The 20949-nt window shown below is 38.1% G+C and overlaps 1 protein-coding gene across 1 annotated transcript; it reads left to right on the forward strand.

Moving 5' to 3' along the window:
- The first annotated feature begins 7884 nt into the window (after positions 1-7884).
- LOC146482637 (uncharacterized) lies at positions 7885-12649 on the forward strand. The gene is made up of 3 exons (XM_085107067.1): positions 7885-8122; positions 10025-10354; positions 12192-12649. The coding sequence occupies exons 1-3, from the start codon at positions 7951-7953 to the stop codon at positions 12470-12472; spliced, it is 783 nt and encodes a 260-aa protein (XP_084963193.1). The 5' UTR covers positions 7885-7950; the 3' UTR covers positions 12473-12649.
- The last annotated feature ends 8300 nt before the right edge of the window (positions 12650-20949 follow it).

Raw genomic sequence — 20949 nt, forward strand, 5'->3', positions numbered from 1 at the left:
TCGGTGGTGTCCTTTTTAGATGTGCAGTTCATTTTTACAGTTATTATTTTTGTGTTTGGATTTCATGTAAAACAGTTTCGTAACGTTACTGAATGGAATAGTATTCATTGATCATACCCGTTCTTTTAATGTTGATAATTCGCTGCATCAGAAGAGTCGACCTCTATGAGAGTCGACCAGAGTCACCAGTAAGTGAAGTGAATTCTAGTCGAGTCAATTCAAGTTAAGTCAATTCATCAATCAATCCTTACGGACTGTACTTTTTTCACTTGTGAAACATTTAAAAAAAAACCACAGGTCCTGATTTTCTAAATACCCTCATCACCGGATGATTTTCCTTTAGTTGTTGTTGAAGAATCAAAACAAAAATGTTAACGGCGTACATCCTAAGTCCTGGTCTTCGAATGTCGGAAAATCCCAGATGATAATTGACGATTTCTTTGTTTCCCGACTGTCCCAAGTTTTGCATCTGCGACTGTTTTGATCGGCACCAAGCCTCTCCAAACCTCAAAATTTCAAAATGGCCGACATTTCTGAGCTTATTCATTTTTTGTCATCGCCGATAGTCGCCGATACTTTTATCCAGCAACGACAAAATCTGGGACAGTCGGGAAACAACGAAATCGTCAATTATCATGAGGGATTTTTTCCGACATACGAAGACCTTTTTTTTTTTTAAAATGTTTCACCAGTGAAAAAGGTACAGTCTGTAAGGATAGATTGATGAATTGACTTGACTAGAATTCACTTCACTTACTGGTGACTCCGGTCGACTCTCATAGAGGTCGACTCTTCTGATGCAGCGAATTATCAACATTAAAAGAACGGATATGATCAATGAATACTATTCCAATCAGTAACGTTACGAAACTGTTTTACATGAAATCCAAACACAAAAATAATAACTGTAAAAAGACATTCTATGAACTGCACATCTAAAAAGGACACCACCGATACCGGTAGGGCCTAATCGATGGTAGCTTTCGTTTGAAGGATGACATATTATTTATCGTCTGTTTCATGGAACCTGGGAGGCCAATTCGTCTGCGATTGTTTTGATTGGCACCAAGCCTTTTAAAACTCCAAATTTCAAAATGGCCGACATAACTGGGCCTATTCATTTTTTTTTATCGCCGATAGTCGCCGATACTTTCATCCAGCAACGACAAAATCTGGGACAGTCGGGAAACAACGAAATCCTCAATTATCATCTGGGATTTTTTTCCGACATACGGAGACCAGGACTTAGGATGTACTCTGTAAAAATTCTTCTTTTGATTCTTCAACAACAACTAAAGGAAAATCAACCGGTGATGGGGGTATTTAGAAAATCAGGACCCGTGTTTTTTTAAAATGTTTCACCACTGAAAAAGATACAGTCTGTAAGGATTGATTGATGAATTGACTTAACTTGAATTGACTCCACTAGAATTCACTTCACTTACTGGTGGCTCTGGTCGACTTTCATAGAGGTCGACTTTTCTGATGCAGCCAATTATCAACAATAAAAGAACAGATATGATCAATGAATACTATTCCAATCAGTAACGTTACGAAACTGTTTTACATAGAAGCCAAACACAAAAATAATAACTGTAAAAAGGCATTCTATTAACTGCACATCTAAAAAGGATACCACCGGTACTGGTAGAGCCTAGCCGGTGATAGCTCTCATTTGAGGGATGGCATTTTTTATCGCTTGTTTGTTTCATGGAACCTGGGTGGCCAATCCATAGCTTAGCGCCGTTGTTAGCAAACGTTCTTTTCATATGTTCAGTCCGAGGTTTGCAAGAAACAATGTATTATCGTTATTTGAATAGTGCTTTTCCGTGTTGGTGAAAGCTTTAATAAACAAATAAATAAATAAAAGTATGTTTTTGTTAGCATTTTTGGCCTTGAAAGTGCGCAAACCACAATAGATTTGAAATGTATTGGAACAACTGACCAATAGAAACGTTCCTGTTAAGATATTCAACTGTAAAGCGAACGTTAAAACAAAGGATTGTGCACGTTCGTGGCCCTTCCAACGTAAATTGTAGCACCGTTTTTGACATGGAAAGGTTTTTCTAACTAACCCCTCGTGAACCATGTTATTTGGAAGTTTATATTTCGTATTTACAGCGGGTTTGAAGAGCTTTAGCAGACGGGAAGGCGCATTATATAGATACAAGTAGGCGCACTAACTGAAATGATAAAGAGGGTCTTAAGATGAATGAATACCAAGTTTCAAAACATTGTTGACGATATCGAGCAGTGAAGTGGGTAACAAGGGAAAATGGAAGAGAGTATTCGACTACCGTCCGGATAAGCATAAAAATAGATTTTTGTTCAAGCAATCTAAGACATCAGGACATTATTTCGAGAACCATTTCGGAAAGAAATATTAGAGCACTGAGAAAATCTAAAGTACACAGCCAAAAACTTGGATTTTAGATCCTTGCGCATCTGGAAGAACTTCCTCGTTAGAATTGACAATCGACCATTTTCCACTAAGACAATTAGTTAAACAATACATACTTATACCTTAGAATTTATACGTACAAGTGAAAAAAAAAAAACAACAACAACAACAATAACAACAACAACTAAGGTTGCAAAGAGTGGACGATTCTTACTTAGACAAATATTTATATAAAAGTGAACAAAATAAATTAACATTCAAAGAAATTCGCTAGAGCTCCTTTGAATTCAGAGTGGAGTTTTGCTTCTTTTTTTTTACCTTATATTTATCATAGGAGTTAATGCAGTTCTGCAGCTACAACAATTTCTTAAACAAAGTCAACATCACAATATTTATCGGACTCGAGCCCTATAAGGTGACATGTGCTTTAAAATATTATAAAAAGTACACCAGCTCTTAATATGGTTGAAAGGTTTCTTTTCCTACCCGACATTTTGTAAAAAAGACACACAGAAAAAAATTCAATAGACGGTGGTTAGCTAAAGCCTGAAAAATAACTGGAAATTCAAATGTTAATTGAAAAAAATACTAATATCTTAGAATTTGTACGTACCTTAGAAACAAAACAACGTTTCAAAATTGCTTCAGAACCAAGTCGCAATCAACGACTTTCTTTGCAAAAAAGGTATAAAATACATTGATTTTTGCACATTTTGCGGGAAAACTACAGACAAGATTCAATTTTTAATGGAATTGTAGACATACTTGGGCTTTTTTGGAAAGGTGTATTCGGTGGATATCTTAAAACCTTAATAATCTAGAAGATACCACCTTCTCTGGAGATTTACGTCTTGGAATAGTCAATAATATAAAAGACTTCCACAAAAGATTCTGCTTAGGCACGTCAGTGTAGTATCTGGAGGCTTAGCAATACCCAACCGAAGTTACAACTTTATTTTTAAAATGTCCTAAGTTCTATGAAAATTGAAAGACAGATCGCAAAAGGCTATGACTCAGAAAAACGCAAATGCGTGATTAGAACTCAATTGACCCAATACCGAAGTACTGATTTAGTATCTCTTTTTAAGCATCTGGCTAAGTTTACAATTGAATATAGTGGAAATAGCTCCAAAAATAGAGCATTTACGTTTATTCTGGACTTTGTTTTTATTTTTCTTGATTATGTTGATGGCAACAGCCACTGAAAATCAAGAAGAGAAACAGTTCACTAGATATTGAAAACAACATCATTGATCAGGAAAGGATGTTATCAGGAAATGAAATTATATTACACACGGATACAAATGCAAGCACGAGTGCAAGTTGTGCGTAAATATTTATCAGAGGTTAAATGGCCTAGGCTGAAATATTGTTCAGAAAGAAACAGCTGAATCGACCAAGAAGCGAAACTTTGAGGACAATTGTGAAGTTCTGGGACATATATTATTACATTTTTAAGAATCCCATTTCCAACCAATAATGAAAGTTATGAAAGCCTACTAATTTTACTGCGATCATGCGCATGAATACTCTGAGATCTCATATTATCAACTCTTGATCTTGATTTACAAATGCCTTATTTTTATGGGTTTACTATATATTACTAATTTTTTTTTTGGGTTAAGACATACGCGTTATAATTTAAGGAGTTGGGGTCAGGTAATCTGGCTGCAATTTCATTTCAATTCCGAGTGAATGCACAATTCATTTTCTTTTATTGGCGGGAAGTTGTGGAACAAATTGCCAATTAAAGTTTGAAACTGTAGGAATCTCAAGGAATTTAAGGAAAAATTATGGAAATGTAGTTTACAATTGTTATTTTAGGCATATTTGTGTCATATATGAATATATTTTTCTCATGAGTAGTGTAATATACAAAAGTTGTAGCATATGCACATTCTACCGAGTCTTATTGTAAGCTCTTTTGTGTCTACATGAATACATCAACTACTTACTTACTTTTAACCTATTAGCAAGGGACATTCGATATTATGCTCTGATATGCCAGCGAGCCAAAAAAGGTGTTTACATATTACACTTTTATAAGGAAGAAAGATCCTAGCAGCTGGAACGCAACTTAAATAAATGCGAGAAGAAAGCCTGAAAAAAATAATCGAACCAGCCATGACCTCTGTGATACCGGTGCAGTGCTCTATCAACTGGGCTATCAAGCCAACTGGGAGCTGGTCATATTGTGAGTTCTTAATACAGGGGCACCCAACGACAGTTTTCTCTCAGATGCTTTGAAACGCTTTTTGAGGCTATCTGAAGTGCCTATAAAGCTCTGTAGGTTCATTTTCGGCAGCGCTAAAATATTTTTATCTGTTCGGTCATTCTAGGGCAACCTGAGTCTTTTCGAAATTACTAGGGCATCTTTGTCCATTTCCCGAAAACCTTAGGTCTTATTTCCTTTCCGAAAATCTTAGCTGACCTTTTTTCGGTACCCGAAACGACATTTTTGTCAATCCGAAAACACTAGGCCTTAAATTTCCCATATCAATAAAGTTCGAGGTTAAAATTCCCTTCAGAAAATTGTAGGGGATGAAGGGCTTTCCGAACAGATAATTTACCGAAACGATCTGTTGGGTGCCCCTGTTAATATACCGGCCCGCAAAGGATAAATAAATTAATATATGAATATATGACACATACATTTTGAACTGCGGATGAAAGATTAAATAGATTAAGAAAGATTCTCGCAGTAAGTTGCGTATTATACTGCGAGGATGCTTTCTTATATTTGGTCTTTCATTCGCAGTTCAAAATATATGTTTTACACATTCATATTGTTTTATTACAAATCTCTCTCAAATGATATATTCCTCCGACATGTGCGCTTCAAGGACACCCAACGGTTCATTTCGGTAGAATCTGTTCAAAAGGCTTAACTCATGTCAGACCGAATTCGAATTTAGTTGAAAAGAAAATCTACAGTTTTTCCTCAGCAAAATGTAAAAGCTCGGCAAAATTTCGTAACATTGAACAAATAATTCCTTTCGTTTTTTGAAGGGGCAAATGCGAAAAAGGTCAGCTAGCTGGCATTTCCGAAAGTCCCCTAACAAAAATATAGCCTGCGAAAGGGCCCAAAATTACCTGGGAACACAGAGGCAATATTTTAAGTGTTTTGATTAAATGTTATGGCTGGATGCTCCGGCTCATTATCGCGGTAAAGAGAAAACAGTAAGTTGTGGCGCGGTGCCAATGGCCAGGACATAAATTGCGCACAAGTATTTGGTTGTCTTTACTTACGCCGGGGCCAGATTTGTTATCAAAAACAAAAACAAAAAAGAAAAATTATCATTTCCTTACCTATATGGACTTGCTATCTGGGGTCAGCAGCTACACCTTTATACAGTCTAAACTAAACTATACTTGGCAAATTCTAATCTCTAGAAAATATCTAGAGCGCTTTGAATAATGAATTTATAGACAGACGCGATCTTAATCCTCCTTTGTTGTATTGTTGGCGCTAATGATTTTTTTTTTTACCTTTGAAGTTTTGGAATACTATGAGCCTGTATCCTGCATGCAATATTAACAACAGTATTGAAGAAATAAGCAAATTGAAATTAGTTGAGAAAACGACCACCATTCATATCATCACCATAGCGTGATCCACCTCTTAAGAGCTCCAAATTGGATAAATACACTTTAAGGACTTCTTCTCAAGTTTGCTGTAAGATTATGGAATGACATAGCATTCTAAATAAAAGAACTCCTAAGAAAACGTTTAGAAGAATACAACGTCTTCCGCCATGTATAATATAGCTTACGTATGTTTCCATTTAAGGAGGCTCGGAAGGGTTTTTCATTGTTTAGTAGAGTTTGTGAAACAATAAAGGTTAGGAAAAAAATCGTATCTAATCATCTAGACAACCTAGAAACAGCTTTGTACTTCTGTTGATTGGTAATACTTTAGCTACCACGAATGTCCTTCAGCTCAGTGGTAGAGTATCCGAACTAGTAATCGGAAGGTCTTAGGTTCAACTCCTGATAGGTGGATGCCTGTGTCACTTATTAAAGAATACATCATTCCCAGTTTAAGAGTTGTTCTGACGACAAAACGGTTACCAGTACTCTACACAATTTCAGTTTTTACAAACATACTAAAAAAACTAAGTCGTTCCCCTGTCGTTATTATCGCTTTATAAAGGCATTCAGCTCAATGAATACAATAAAATCTGCAATTCAACAGCGACAAACCAATGAGTGGTGCCGGATCACTTGTAGACCTGGATCAGCAAATTATCTCATATACAAAATATGAAAGGCAGACTGATCCCAACGGCGGAGGTGACGAGCTTGATAGAACAAACAACAAAAGCTAGAATAACTGAAATATATTTACAAACCTTCCTCGGGGGCTGCCCCCGAGGATGGTTTGTATTGCAAACCGAAATATCGGGCAAAATTTTTTTTTTTTTTTAAAACAAATATATTTCAGTTATTCTAGCTTTTGTTGTTTGTTCTATCAAGCTCGTCACCTCCGCCGTTGGGACCAGTCTGCCGTTAATATTTTGCATTCAGTTCAACCTACAGAAAATTCTACGGGATAACTTTCTCGCAAACGTTTCTTTTTGAAGTGGCATACTAAATATTGCATGCATACATAAAATCAAGATGGGTCACCAGGAAAAATTTCGCCGGAGATAAAACAATTGTTTGCTGCAGTTTTTCTTTCCGGTTCGCGCGATTTTACGCTGAATTTTAACTTTTGCGCGCTCGAATTTGATAGAAATTTTGATTCATTCAGCTGACGAGTGACCCCTTGGCTAAGGCGTGGGTGGATTACGCGCCCGATCTCAACATCGGTTAATATATAAGTCGACGAAATAACACTTTGTAAAGACTCGCAAAATAAAGGTGGTTTAGCCTTTGTAAACACCAAGACCTAACTTGCCAACCCAACTAAGGGTTTTGTACCTTCGATAGAAGCTGAATTCTAAGCCTGTTTCCAAATAATTATGGTTCCGACGTTTCGGTTGGCAGTGTTGCTGTATGTAAATGCGTTTTCTTCTTCTCTCATATCGATCAAGTAGAAGCAGGCTTCAAACTGATGCATAACTTAAACAAAATGGCCTTGTCTGAGCCTTAATTGTCATATTAAAGATGCCTTACAAAAATTTGTTGCCCCATTATAGGAATACTTTCTGCAAACCCAACTCAAAAGCGTGGCGTGAATGTAATTTCGTCTCAATATCAAGAACACTTATCCATTATTGCATTACGTTTTTGTTCATGGCCGATACATGATTGACCCTTGTTAAGAACGATATCAATGGCTTGTATCATAAAGCAGATATCCTCAACAATTTGGTGAATTACAATTGTGTGCCGGAAAAGGCGTAAACGGTGGTATGTATTTCCTCTCGCGAAACTCTCCAGTTCCCTATTTTTAAACAAGTATGTTTTATTATAGATCGCAACGAGTGAAAACATTCAATATAATTGATATTTCAAGCCGCACAAAGCATTTAAATTGGCTGCTTAGTCGAGAAAAAACTGTCATATTTTTTTGGTGAGCTGGTGAACACAGCAAACCAGAAATTATGTTGAAGGCAGGGCTGATTTCATTTGCTCTGTGTGCCGCTCTGTTCTTTGCTGTTTCCAACTGTGCTACTATCTCGAAAGAAACACAAGCGGCACTCAGAGATGTTAAGGCTGACAACTTTGAAGAAAATGAAGTGATTGCACTGGATAATGATATAGAGGAAAGAGAAGGTATGTGATTGACCATTGTAAGGTTGTATTTGTCTACGGATCGATGCAAAAATAGTAGATATCTGCCTTCAGCCCCTTTAATTTGTCACACTTCACCGTGGAGCCCATTTTTCAAATCAGGATTAACGCAATTAAAGAATGAGTTTCGCCATTAACTTTATTCAACATATTTTTTTAAACGAAGTGGATCCGTATCAGTTGTTGGTTTCCTTTCCATTGCGAGGCTTGTTTGGGCGCAGATAAGCGCGTCAGGGATCGGAGGGTTTGTGTTTTTTTTTTTTTTATGTTAGATTTGTCTCCGCATTCTCATGCTGTTTCCTTAGACACGAAACTTACCCTTCAGTCCTTTTCTCTATCCATATCTATAATTGAGTACCGACGGAAAAATTTTAGGGTTAGGCTTTCAGTAAGAGGAGGGTAGAAATACTGCGAGTCGTCGTGATTTAAAGAACCGGCCGAGGTAATGAAGCTCCGGCTGCGTGGGCCACAGGAAGTGTCTTTCAGTAGATAGTTTATACTAAGATTTCTAAGTAAAAGGCTCTTATCCCCCCCTAGAAGGTTAACTTTTGTTTCCATATGTCAAACTGAACTTATCGTGAGAGTACTTATGTAAAAGGAAACAGAACCCCCAGCTAGACAAGGAACATTATTTTTGGGCTTAGCAACGATCTAAAGTATTTAGAGTCTCCGAATACATTTGGCTTTCGTTTATTGTAATGGGTAATTCTATATATCCTCAGATCTAGTCCTCGTTGGTTTAGTGGTTAGTTGGCAAAGAGCCCGGGTGGGTGGCTTACATTTTTTCGTTTTTTTCCTCGTAGATTTGAAATAAGTTTCACTGCATGTATTTTCAGATGCATAACTGAGTAGCGACGAAAAATTCAGAGGGTTAGGGTTTCACTCAGCAGAGAGTACTGAGAATTTGCCCTAATCTTTTGTATCTTAAGTCAATGAACTGTGCAAGTTATGATCTGACCGCAGAAGCCTCAGACTTGGACAACTGGACGGTTGTTGTTCAGTGTTGTTGTTTATGTTTCGTTTCGGCATTGGTCACTCAAACACATGTTTTTTTTGTCGAGAGAAGTTATTTTACTAAGATTTTTCAGCGGCAGTGGAGGACTCTTTGTAACTCGTGTCTATAACATTAAAATATGACATGTCTACAGAGGAATTTGGCAATTATTTTTCTTTTTGTTCTTTATTTTTAACTTAAACCGCTAACGAGGGCTATCAGGTGACTGTTACGTAATGTCTTCTGCTTAACAATTAGATTATGAGCTCAAAAATTCTATCGCATGATAGTTATTTAGGGGAAGCCCCCAATCAATTAAAACGTATAGAAATTGGATATTAATAATCTAATTGTTTCAGCATAAATATACTAGTCGTTCAAAACTTAACAACAACACAGGCTCACCCTTTTATTAAATATTTATATAATAACCGCACACTTTTAGGCTTCTCACTCTACTCACTATCTACAACAGTTAACAAATAGATTCCCTGTCGCCGTGCGTCTGTTCAGTAATAGATCACGGATGGCGTCAAAATGTGGTAAGAACATCAGTGACACTTTTTTTTTTTTGTTCTTACCACATTTTGACGTCATTTGTGATCTATTACTGAACATACGCACGGCAACATGAAATTCATTTGTTAAATAGGATAGAATAGATAGTGAGTAGCGTAGTCAATAAGAGAACAGCATTCGTGATAGAACGCTATAGCTAGTCTAAAATATCACAGCATCTTCGAAACATCTATTATTTTCCATCAATATCTTCAGAGCCGTTCTTTTTTCGTTCCTAAAATTGCTTACAAATTGGAAACCTTCTATTCGTTTAACCTAAACTTTCCCCTTAATTCATCAATCTATTGAATCGAACTATGTTCTTGTTAAAGCAAACTCTGTGCCCATTCGAGAGAGCATTGAGGGCGAGGAACTTGTAAGTGACGAAGACGACAACGACAACAATGAAGCCGAAGATGAAGATGATAGACCCGAAAACGAAGAATTGGACGCCGAAGACGAAGATGAAGACGAAAACGAAGATAGCATCGAAGATGAGTCTGAGATCGAAGACGACACCGAAGACGAAGATGAAGTCGAAGGAATAGATGAGGATGAGGCAGACGCCAAAGACGAAGACGAAGGCGACGCCGAGGAAGAAGACGAAGACGAACCCGGCGCGGAGATCGCGAAATTGGAAGATGAAACCTCACAGCTTGAAGGTTTGTGTGGCTAAAAATTAAGTATTAATAAACTTGCTTTCCATTTACTAACCAAAAAATCAATATGGTATTAACCTTTAACTTTGCGTCAATTGTTTAAAGTAGTTTAAGACTAATTTTAAGTCAAAAATAAAACGCACGAAAACCAATAGCGGAAAGGCTAGACTAAAACTGAACAGAAACACTAAAAACTAAGACTTTTCTTTAGTTCAAAGTTATTTGCAATAAGCGCTGTTTTTTCTAAAATTAATAACAACAGTGAAATCCAATGCGCCAGTTTCTTGTGCTGACAGAACACGTTGCAGTTATTCACATCCCTTTGAGTGGTCTTACGTCACCGGTTTCATCGAAATTAAAAAAAAGATTGGATTGAAATTCGTTAACTTTCGCAAGTGATTGTTTTAAATTCTTGACCGTTTTTTTCTCTTATTTTTTCTTTTGTTTTTGTTTTCATTTTTGCTTTTTTGCTTTGAAAATCTTCCAGAAGGTATTCTGGATAAGTTTTTTGCGACTCGCTTACAAGCATTGTACGAGGTTTACTTACATATCGGAAAAATTCTCGTTTAGCCACGCATAAAGCTTTGTTAACGATGCCAATATGTTTGACCTTGAATAGTGTGAGGAAAATATCGTAAATTTTTGACGTAGAAATGTTTGAGCAGGAGCAATTTGAAAAGTCGTTTCCTAATTAAGAATTTAATATGGCGCCCACAAAAGAAAAATTGCTAAGATATTTGCCAGTTAACTACCTGCAATTTAAGGACGGCGAAAGACTGTTGTGAAAGACTACTGTGTTTATTTCATAAATTTACACCAAATTATTAAAGACCGGGTTCCTCTCTAGCTATAGGTTGGTGAATACAGCCAGTTGAAAGTAACATTAATTGTGTTGATTTAGAATTTACTCGTCCACTTACCGTTATGTAGCCAAACTGCATGCCGGCCACAATATAAGCACTTAAGGTTACCGTATACGTTTAGAGGTGTCTCGCATCCAAGCAATGTAGCACGTCCGGTTTAAACTGTAGATACCTAAACCCCTACAACAAATAAAGCTTTTAGAACTGGCTGTTAAACTATACCAAGAATTCTCAAATAAATTGAATTGTCGAATTTTTAGCTCTGTCTGCTCGAATCAGTTTTTTTTTTTCACTTGAAGGGGACACGAGCTAAAACTCCAATGGAATTTGTTCGTTTGCCTTCAAATTTGGACAGTAGCTAGTTTAACATAGACACAACAAAAACCTATGTGCGAAATTTTTTCTTTCAAAATAGTTTTTCTTCGAGAGCGATTTTTACACGATTAATCCACATCTTTTAATCCTATTTCGAAAATGTTCTGTAACTTCTCACTGCAATTGAATATGGCAAAAAGCAGACACGTTTTTTTAGCGCCTGGGGTCTGGAGACTGAAAAGCAAATTAAATTAGCGATGAACAAAATTCGCTTTGACTTGTAGCTTTCAAAAGGTGATTCGGACGCTCGCATTTAGAGGTGGTGAAAAATTCGAAAATTCATTTTCTTTCAAAATTCTTGGTATAGTTTGATAGTCAGCTCTATAAGCTTTCATTTCAGTTTAAACCGGACGCACTACATCGCTTGGACGCAAGACACCCCCAAAGGTATACGGTAACTTTAAAAAAGGGAGAAGAACTAGTGTTAAAAGCAAAAATATTTTAATCAATAACCAGTTTCATATAAATTTTGCGATATTTGTCAGAGAATATGACAGTAAAATGAGCCTTTTGCACAAGCACAGGATCAAGACATGAATCGGCACGTAAATACATGCAACAGCACTGCAAATGAAATGACAAAGCTTATTTTTATATAACAGAACGAAAAGATTTGTTGAAGAGTGAAGATCCTAAGAGAGGAAGCGGTCGCATAAGACGTAGAAGAAGACGCAGACCATCCCGGAGACGTCGCAGACGACGAAGACCTTCCAGAAGGCGCAGACGAGGTGGCAGGAGACCTAGCAGGAGACGACGACGAAGGAGGCCATCAAGAGGAGGACGACGATCTCGAAGACGACAGAGACGACAAAGGAGACGCAGAATTGGACGAAGGCGCAGAGGACGGGGACGGAGACGTCGAATCAGAGTTGGACGCGGCTAACTATGGCAAATGATCCTGCCCATGCACCCGAATTGACGACTTATCAGGTTAACATTTAAAAAGGACTGTTTTTGGGAAATTTTAAAGGAGCAATAAAAACGTTTAAATAGTTTGTAAAAGGCAAAGTAAAATTTAGGAATAACATTTGGCAATAAAATGTTAGAAGCTTATACTTCATTTTTATGTCTTATTTTTCTGTCTAGGAGTGTTCTCACTCGCATCTCATCTGAGCGTTTCAGGTGCCCGACTTAAAATCTACTCGACTAAAGTAGCGCTCTGGTTGCCGCTTGAGTTGTTTCCCGGTAGTCTCCTCTCCTGTCGGCCATGTTTGTAAACATTCAGCTCATCTGCTTCCTTCCAGTTGGAATTGTTGATGTGTTATGTTCACTTTCCATGTTTTGGATCATGTGTTACTACTCGGCTCCCCCAGTAATTTATGTTGACTGACCTTAGTTGAATTGAGACAGAAACGTCTACATAAACTAGCTTTGTATGCCTGAAGTAAAGTATTACAAGCTTTCATCATTTTATCTTAAGTTTGTGTTTCAAGCCGGCGAAATTAAAAAGCTGGAAAGAACATGATCAAAAAAGTGCATAGTACACGCACAGAAAAAAACGAAAAGACAATCGTTATAAATTCCATGAAATATTATCTCTGTCCTAAGGTCGATGACTCCACTATCCGCAGCGGTGCCACCCCAACATACATGCATTTAGGCGGTGATTGAATCAGCATGAGTCACTTACCTCGTCTCAATTTCATTTCGAAATTAAACAAATATATATTGGCCGTGTTTTCACGACGCCGGATGTCTCGCTTAAAATTCCTGAGGGCGCTCTGTTTACAGACTCTGTTAAGCGGATTAAAATTGATGGGTGTTTTCACGAGTACGATTATATTTCACTCTTGAAATTTGAGGAGAGCAGGCGCGAGAAATTCAAAACTCAGGTTCAGGAAGCCACAATTGCTAATTTTGCCGTGCTGGAATAATATATACGGTCTTAAATGTGTAACATCGGCAACATGGTCACCATAATCACTCACTTGAGATCATGGCACGGAAAAATTATTTATCTTGTTTCGGAGGAGTCATAAAAATAGAACGCATGTTCTGTTTCTGCTTTGACAGTCTTATCAGATAAATGACGGCAAGTTCCTTCTCATTGGCGGAAAAGGTTTGGTGGCTTAAATTTAATGACAATTGCATTGAAGTTTGGCGAGTCCCTTAAGGGTCCGGACGCACTGGACTGACAAAATTTGTTTGGCCCTTCCAAAAATCTCGAGAAAATTTGTCTCTGCCAAATTTTCAATTTGTCAAGCGCGGGCGCACTGAAACACAACAAAATATTTGTCAACCAGAAGTGTCAATCACACGGAAATAAACACCATCGTTTGCGCGCTGTTTGCGGGAGAGGTTACATGAGATCTCAGGAGTCATGAGCTTATGGTGATCATTAACCGCTTTGATTGAATATATTGCCTGGGCATATTATTGCTTGTATTCTAGTTTTTTTTCTTCCTTGAATTCGTTCAACTCCAGCAGAGGCAGTTGCTACTTCTATACCAGTGGAGGCTTTACCTTGTTCGACGAGTACCACAAAAGATTTGTCCTTAGAAGGCGGCGAAGGTCTCATCCTTATTATTGGAACCTACCTAGGCCTTGCAATTCTTGATTTGAAATTAATTTTTATGGATGTAATATCCCCGAAGAATTCTTTTAGAAATAATAATAGAAATGACAGGCCTGCACGACTTATTGCGTTATGTTGTGTACATTTTTATGGACGCTGCCTTATATTTTTGCAATTTTTTATATTTTCTGAAATACTCCGACTAAAAATAGATCAAATTTTCTTGATTGACGTTTTCCATCAAATCTGTCAGATTTCACACCTGACCAAAATTTTGTCCTGCTCCGAGGCAGGACGACGGCGTCTTTGAAGTTTGGTAGGCCTTGACAAAATTTGGCAGATCTAAAAATCACCGGGCGCACTTGACAGATTTTTTCGCAAAATAAACAAAAAAGTGCTCGGTGCGTCCGGGCCCTATAACTTTAAGCGAGTTGGAAAAGCAACTGTTTTCAATGGCCGTGTTTTTACGAGCAATTTTTCTAGTCGCTTAGCGAGTGACAAACGGAAATCTCGTAAAAACAGTTGCTTTTCCAACTCAGTAAAAGTTAAAGGGCCCGGACGCACTGGGCAATTTTTTTAAAAACTTGTCAAGTGCGCCTGGTGATTTTTAGATGTACCAAATTTTGTCAAGGCTTACCAAACTTCAAAGACGCCGTCGTCCTGCCTCGGAGCAGGACAAAATTTTGGTCAGGTGTGAAATCTGACAGATCTGATGGAAAATGTCAATGAAGAAAATTTGATCTCTACTTTTAATCGGAGTATTTCAGAAAATTTAAAAAATTGCAAAAATATAAGGCAGCGTCCATAAAAAAGTGCACAACATAACGCAATGAGTCGTGCAGGCCTGTCATTATTATTATTATTTCTAAAAGAATTCTTCGGGGATATTACGCCCATAAAAATTAATTTCAAACCAAGAATTGCAAGGCCTAGGTAGGTTCCAATAATAAGGATGAGGCCTTCGCCGCCTTCTAAGGACAAATCTGTTGTGGTACTCGTCGAACAAGGTGAAGCCCCCACTGGTATAGCAGAAGTAGCAACTGCCTCTGCTGGAGTTGAACGAATTCAAGGAACAAAAAAACTAGAATACAAGCAACAGTATGACCAGGCATTATATTCAATCAAAGCGGTTAATGATCACCATAAGCTCATGACTCCTGAGATCTCATGTAACCTCTCCCGCAAACAGCGCGCAAACGATGGTGTTTATTTCCGTGTGATTGACACTTCTGGTTGACAAATATTTTGTTGTGTCTCAGGGCGCCCACGCTTGACAAATTGAAAACTTGGCAGAGACAAATTTTCTCGAGATTTTTGGAAGGGCCAAACAAATTTTGTCAGTCCAGTGCGTCCGGACCTTTAAGGGACTCGCCAAACTTCAAACTGCGGATAGTGGAGTCATCGACCTTAGGACAGAGATAATATTTCATGGAATTTATAACGATTGTCTTTTCAGTGTTTTTCTGTCATCTGCGTGTACTATGCACTTTTTTCACCATTTTCGTTCTTTAATTTCGCCGGCTGGAAACATAAACTTAAGATAACATGATGAAAGCTTGTAATAATTCACTTTAGGAATATAAAGCTAGTTTATTTAGACGTTTCTCTCTCAGTTTAACTTAGGTCAGTCAACATAAATTGTTGGGGAAGCCGAGTAGTAAGACGTGATAAGCCAAAACATGGAAAGTGAACATAACATATCAAAAATTCCAACTGGAAGGAAGCAGATGAGCTAAATGTTTACAAATATGGCCGACAGGAGGAGAGACTACCGGGAAACAACTTATGCGGCAACCAGAGCGCTACTTTAGCCTGAGTAGATTTCAAGTCCGGCACCTGAAACGCTCAGATGAGATGCGATTGAGAACACTCCTAGACAGAAAAACAAGACATAAAAATGAAATATAAGCTTTTTACATTTTATTGTCAAATTTTATTCCTAAATGTTACTTTGCCTTTTACAAAAACTAGCAAAAAACAGTCCTTTTTTAATCTTAACCTGATAAGTCGTCAATTCGGGTGCATTGGTAGGATCATGTGCCATAGTTAGGCGCGTCTAAAAGGCCTTCAGTGGGTCCAGTAGGAGGCCCACTACTAGGATCGGCAGTAGGCACGTTAGTTGGACCTGCAGTGGACCGGATTGTTCCTACTCGGATTATCGGTCTTATCGGTCCAACTCTGATCCGAGTCCTCGCACGCGGCCGTCTTCTTCCTGGACGCCTTCTGCGCGGACGCCTCCTGCCTGGACGCCTACGTCCCTGTCCTCTGCGCCTGCGTCCAATTCTGCGTCGTCCTCGTCCTCGAGAGCGTCTCTTTGGTCGCCTCCCTCCCTCTTCGACCCCTTCCAGGTCGTCGTCGTCCTCTTGATGGTCTCCTTCCTTGCCATCTCCTACTAGGTCTCCTGCCACCACGTCTGCACCTTCTGGAAGGTCTTCGCCGTCTGCGACGTCTCCGAGATGGTCTGCGTCTTCTTCTACTTCCTCTGCGACCGCCTCCTCTCTGAGGATCTCCACTCTCCAACAAATCTTTTTGTTATGTTAGATAAAAAAAGCTTTGTCATTTCCTTTGCAGTGATGCTACTGCATTTATTTGCGCGCCGATCGATTCATGTGTTGATCCTGTGCTTGTGCACGAGGTTCATTTTACTGTAATATTTGCTGAAAAATATCAACGAAAGTTGTATTAAAGTGGTTATTGGTTACAAATTCTTGCGTTTTTACTTCGGCTGTCTACACCGCCGCCTCTTATCACATTGTGGCCTTCGTGCAGTTAAGCTACCTGGAGATAGCTATGCGAGTTACTTCTAAATTAACAAAATTAATATTACTTTAGAGTGGCTGTATTCACTAAGCTATAGCTGAAGAGAAAGTCGGTCTTTTATAATTGGGTGTTAACTTGTACACAATAGTCTGCCGCACGTAGGAACTGTTTTTGTCAATTTTAAGGACGGTGTCTCCTTTTGCTATTACGCATACGTTCTGCTCATCTCGGAATGGTCCAAAAGAACTCTAATTTGTTAAGGACGTTGTCCACCAATACAAAAGTATATTGATTGCTCGGGAAAGAAGATCCTAGCAAGGAGTTAAAAAGGAAAACTGAGAGTAACCACGCATAATATTAAGCTTCAACCTGGAAGAAAAGCCATACCTTGTTGTACAATTTGCAGCTTTTTAGAATGATTGTTGCGTTATCATGTTTAAAAATTAATTAAAATGCTTGGTCACTCCCAATTTCCTTTTGGGGTTCAAATAGCTCGCGCTAAGATCTGCTTTTCCCGCATCGTCATACGCTGCGCAAAAATACCTTTTTCGTTCAGGGCAGGTACTGTCCTTACAAATTGAGGCCAGACACTTAAGGGTACAAATCGCATTTGAATCATGGGCTCAAAGTAAATGATGTTCGTTTTGTAGCTCAACATTTAACGCGAAACTCAAAACATAATTAACAATTATTCCATGAGCGCGCGTTGGTAAATAGCCAACGAGACGCGAAGCGCCGAGTTGGCTATAACTAATCTCATATCCAACAAGCGCGAATGGAATAATTGTTTTATTAAATTCTCCGCGTTTGGACATTGCTGTTGAAGTTCACTAAATTTTTATATTAAAAAAAAAAAAAATATTTCAAATTAAAACGACGGGATCTCCGACCAAAGCGCGCGAAACCTAATGATCACATGACACGCGTAGCTCTTTACAAACGGAGTTGAATGAAAAATCGAAAGCGAAGAAAATCGGACACAGTCGGACATATAAAATTGAAGAAACGTTTAAATGTACGAATTTTAACGTTTCTGAGACTAGCATTCAAGTGCTTTTGAAGTTCCAGCTCATCGAGAAGCGTAATAGTTGTGCACATTTGAGCAAATGTTCTGTTGTGTGGTACCGAGCGAAGGAAGAGATCAGGGCAAGGACGGCTTTTTTCATGCTAAACTGAATTCCTCGCGGACGATTTAAAACACTAAAGGCAAGTCCAAGTGTACGAGGTACAACCTAACTGAGACAAGCATTCAGTGCAAGTTTTTAAACTTCAAGCTTATTTGAGAAGCGTAAGAGCTGTGCAAATGAGTGTAAATGTTTTGCCGAGTGGTGCTGAGCAACGGAAACGAACATTATAGCCGCCGCTCGTACGAATTTCATAGATGAACCATCTGAAGTCCTCGTAAATTCGTAAAAACATAAAGGCAGGCATGAAGCTCTTCCTGAGAAATTTATTCGATTGGTTTAACCTTTTACCGCCAGGATTTGCAAGCCATCCTGAAATTTTTGAAGGTAACCGGTTGTTATTGTTGTTGTTATGTGATCTAAAAAATCGTAAAATCTTGCAATTTTGAAGATTTAAAAGGAAACTTCAGGGATACGTACCATTAAATAGTGTCATACCGAACTTTGTGGCTTTTATTGTTGTTATATTGAGATGGAATTGCTTGGTATTTCTTTATTTTCCTTTTTTTTCTACATTTTTCCGAAGAAACTTTTGCTTCCCGCAGAAAAAAAAATTTAGCTTTGCGACACCTGGGGCATTCGTTTTCCATATAAGGTCAAAGTACGGTATATTAGGTGATAACCAAGATTTAGCGAACCAATCAGAACGCTAGAAATGCAATATCCAAGGCTGAGAATTTAATAATGAACAATATTATCCAACAGAGAATTAAATAACCTAAGAATTTCCGGACAGTATGAAGCCACATCCCTGAGACAACGGGTTTTAAACTACACAGCACAAACTAACCTTCAATTTGGAGAACTTTAAAATCGAATTGAAAGCTATTATCGATTCGGTATTTTGTACAAAGCTTTTTCGTATTGATGTCAACAGTTAGGCAAATTTTAATATCTTTATCAGTTATTTCTTTTACCACAGTCTGTCGTGGTCTTTAAAATGCAGGTAATAAACGGTCAATTATCTATGCAATTTTCCTTTTGTGGGTACCATATTAAATTCTCAATTAGAAAACGGCTTTTCAAAGTGTTCCGGTTCAAACTTTTATACACCGAAAATTTACGATATTTTCTCCACACTATTCAAACATGGTATCGTTAACAAAGCTTTATGGGTGGCTAAGCGAGAATTTCTCTGATATGTAGGTAAATCTCGTACAATGCTCGTCAGGGAGTCGCAAGAAACCTATCCAGAATGCCTCCTGGAAGATTTTTAAAGCAAAAAAAAAAAAAAAAAAAAAAAAAAAAAACCGTCAAGAAATTAAAACAGCCACTTGCGAAAGTTAACGAATTTCACTCCATTTTTTGTTTCTTATTTCGATAAAACCGTTGACGTGAGACCACTAATCGGGAAGTGAATAACTGCAACGTTTCTGTCAGCACAAGAAACTAGTGGCGCGTTTGATTTCGCTGTTGTTATTAAGTCTAGAAAATAGCGCTAATTGCAACTAACTTTGAACTAAAGAAAAGTCTTAGTTTTTTGTGTTTCTGCTCAGTTTTAGTCTAGCCTTCCCGCTACTATTCTGGTGCGTTTTATTTTTGACCTAAAATCAGTCTTTAACTATCTTAAACAATCGACGCAAAGTTAAAGGTTAATACCATATTGATTTTTTTGGTTAGTAAATGGAAAGCAAGTTTATGAATACTTGATGTTTATCCACACGTACCTTCAAGCTGTGAGGTTTCATCTTCCAATTTCGCGATCTCCGCGCCGGGTTCGTCTTCGTCTTCTTCCTCGGCGTCGCCTTCGTCTTCGTCTACGTCTTCGGCGTCTGCCTCAACCTCATCTACTCCTTCGGCTTCATCTTCGTCTTCGGCTTCCAATTCTTCGCTTTCGGGCCCATCATCTTCATCTTCGGCTTCATCGTCGTCGTTGCCGTCTTCTTCACCTACAAGTTCCTCGGTCTCACTGCTCTCTCGAATGGGCACAGAGTTAAACTCTGTGCCCATTCGAGAGAGCTTTGCTTTAACAAGAACATAGTTCGGTTTAATAGCTTGATGAATTAAGGGGAAAATTTAGGTCAAACGGATAGAAGGTTTCCCCTTTTTTAGCAATTTTAGGAACGAAAAAAGAAACCGCTCTCAAGGAATTGATGGAAAATACACCTTTTGCCCTTCAATATCAGGAAATACATTTTCATTAGTGCGAAAACATTGGTCAATAAAATTAATGTATAATCAGTTTAACTAGGAAATGAAACAAAGATGCTGCGATGAAACGAAGATGCTGTGATATTTTAGACTAGCTATATTTTTCCTGCTTGTCAAAATGGCTGACAGGGAACATAGTAGGACGAGCATTTTCTTCTTGATTATAAAACCCAAATTATTGTAACGGCGAATTTCATAAACTGGGAGAATGGTTCTAACGTCTGTATGAATTTCATTTGAATTGGTTCACATGCACCCGAGAACCAGACTGGTTTACTTTTACTTTTTGAGAGTGGAACTTTTGCTCAAAACATGGTCCCAGGGCCGACGTCATATAGTGCGGTTACCATGGCAAAGATACATCTGCCGATCCAAATATGGTTGTTTTTGTATATCCCCCAAGGTAACCTACCTACACACAAAAATTGAAGAAGGGTTAAAATTTTTCATTTCCAACTTTGCTTCACTTTCCTGGAGAATTGCTCTTAAATGCTTTGTGAAGCTTGAAATATCAATCATATTGAATGTTTTCAGCTGTGATGGTCTATAATAAAACATAATTGCTTAAAAATAGAAAACTGGAGAGTTTCGTGGGAGGATGTACCTATCTGTTTGCGTACCGCGAGCGTACACTCGTAATTCTCCAAATGTTTGAGGACATCCGCTCATTTTGAGTGTTTATTCCGATTTTTTAAAAATAACTAAGATAAGTCTTCAACTTGTTGATATCCTTCTTGTCTTAAGTACTCG

The sequence above is a fragment of the Pavona decussata genome, unplaced genomic scaffold (assembly GCF_977016875.1).
Source record: "Pavona decussata unplaced genomic scaffold, jaPavDecu1.1 SCAFFOLD_45, whole genome shotgun sequence".
Classification (NCBI taxonomy): Eukaryota; Metazoa; Cnidaria; class Anthozoa; order Scleractinia; family Agariciidae; genus Pavona; species Pavona decussata.

Excerpts from the sequence above, each read along its gene's own strand:
- LOC146482637 (XM_085107067.1), top strand. The coding sequence starts at position 7,951 with ATGTTGAAGGCAGGGCTGATTTCATTTGCTCTGTGTGCCGCTCTGTTC. Across the intron at positions 8,123-10,024 it reads TGATATAGAGGAAAGAGAAG|CAAACTCTGTGCCCATTCGA; the intron begins GTATGTGATTGA and ends TTCTTGTTAAAG. Across the intron at positions 10,355-12,191 it reads TGAAACCTCACAGCTTGAAG|AACGAAAAGATTTGTTGAAG; the intron begins GTTTGTGTGGCT and ends TTTATATAACAG.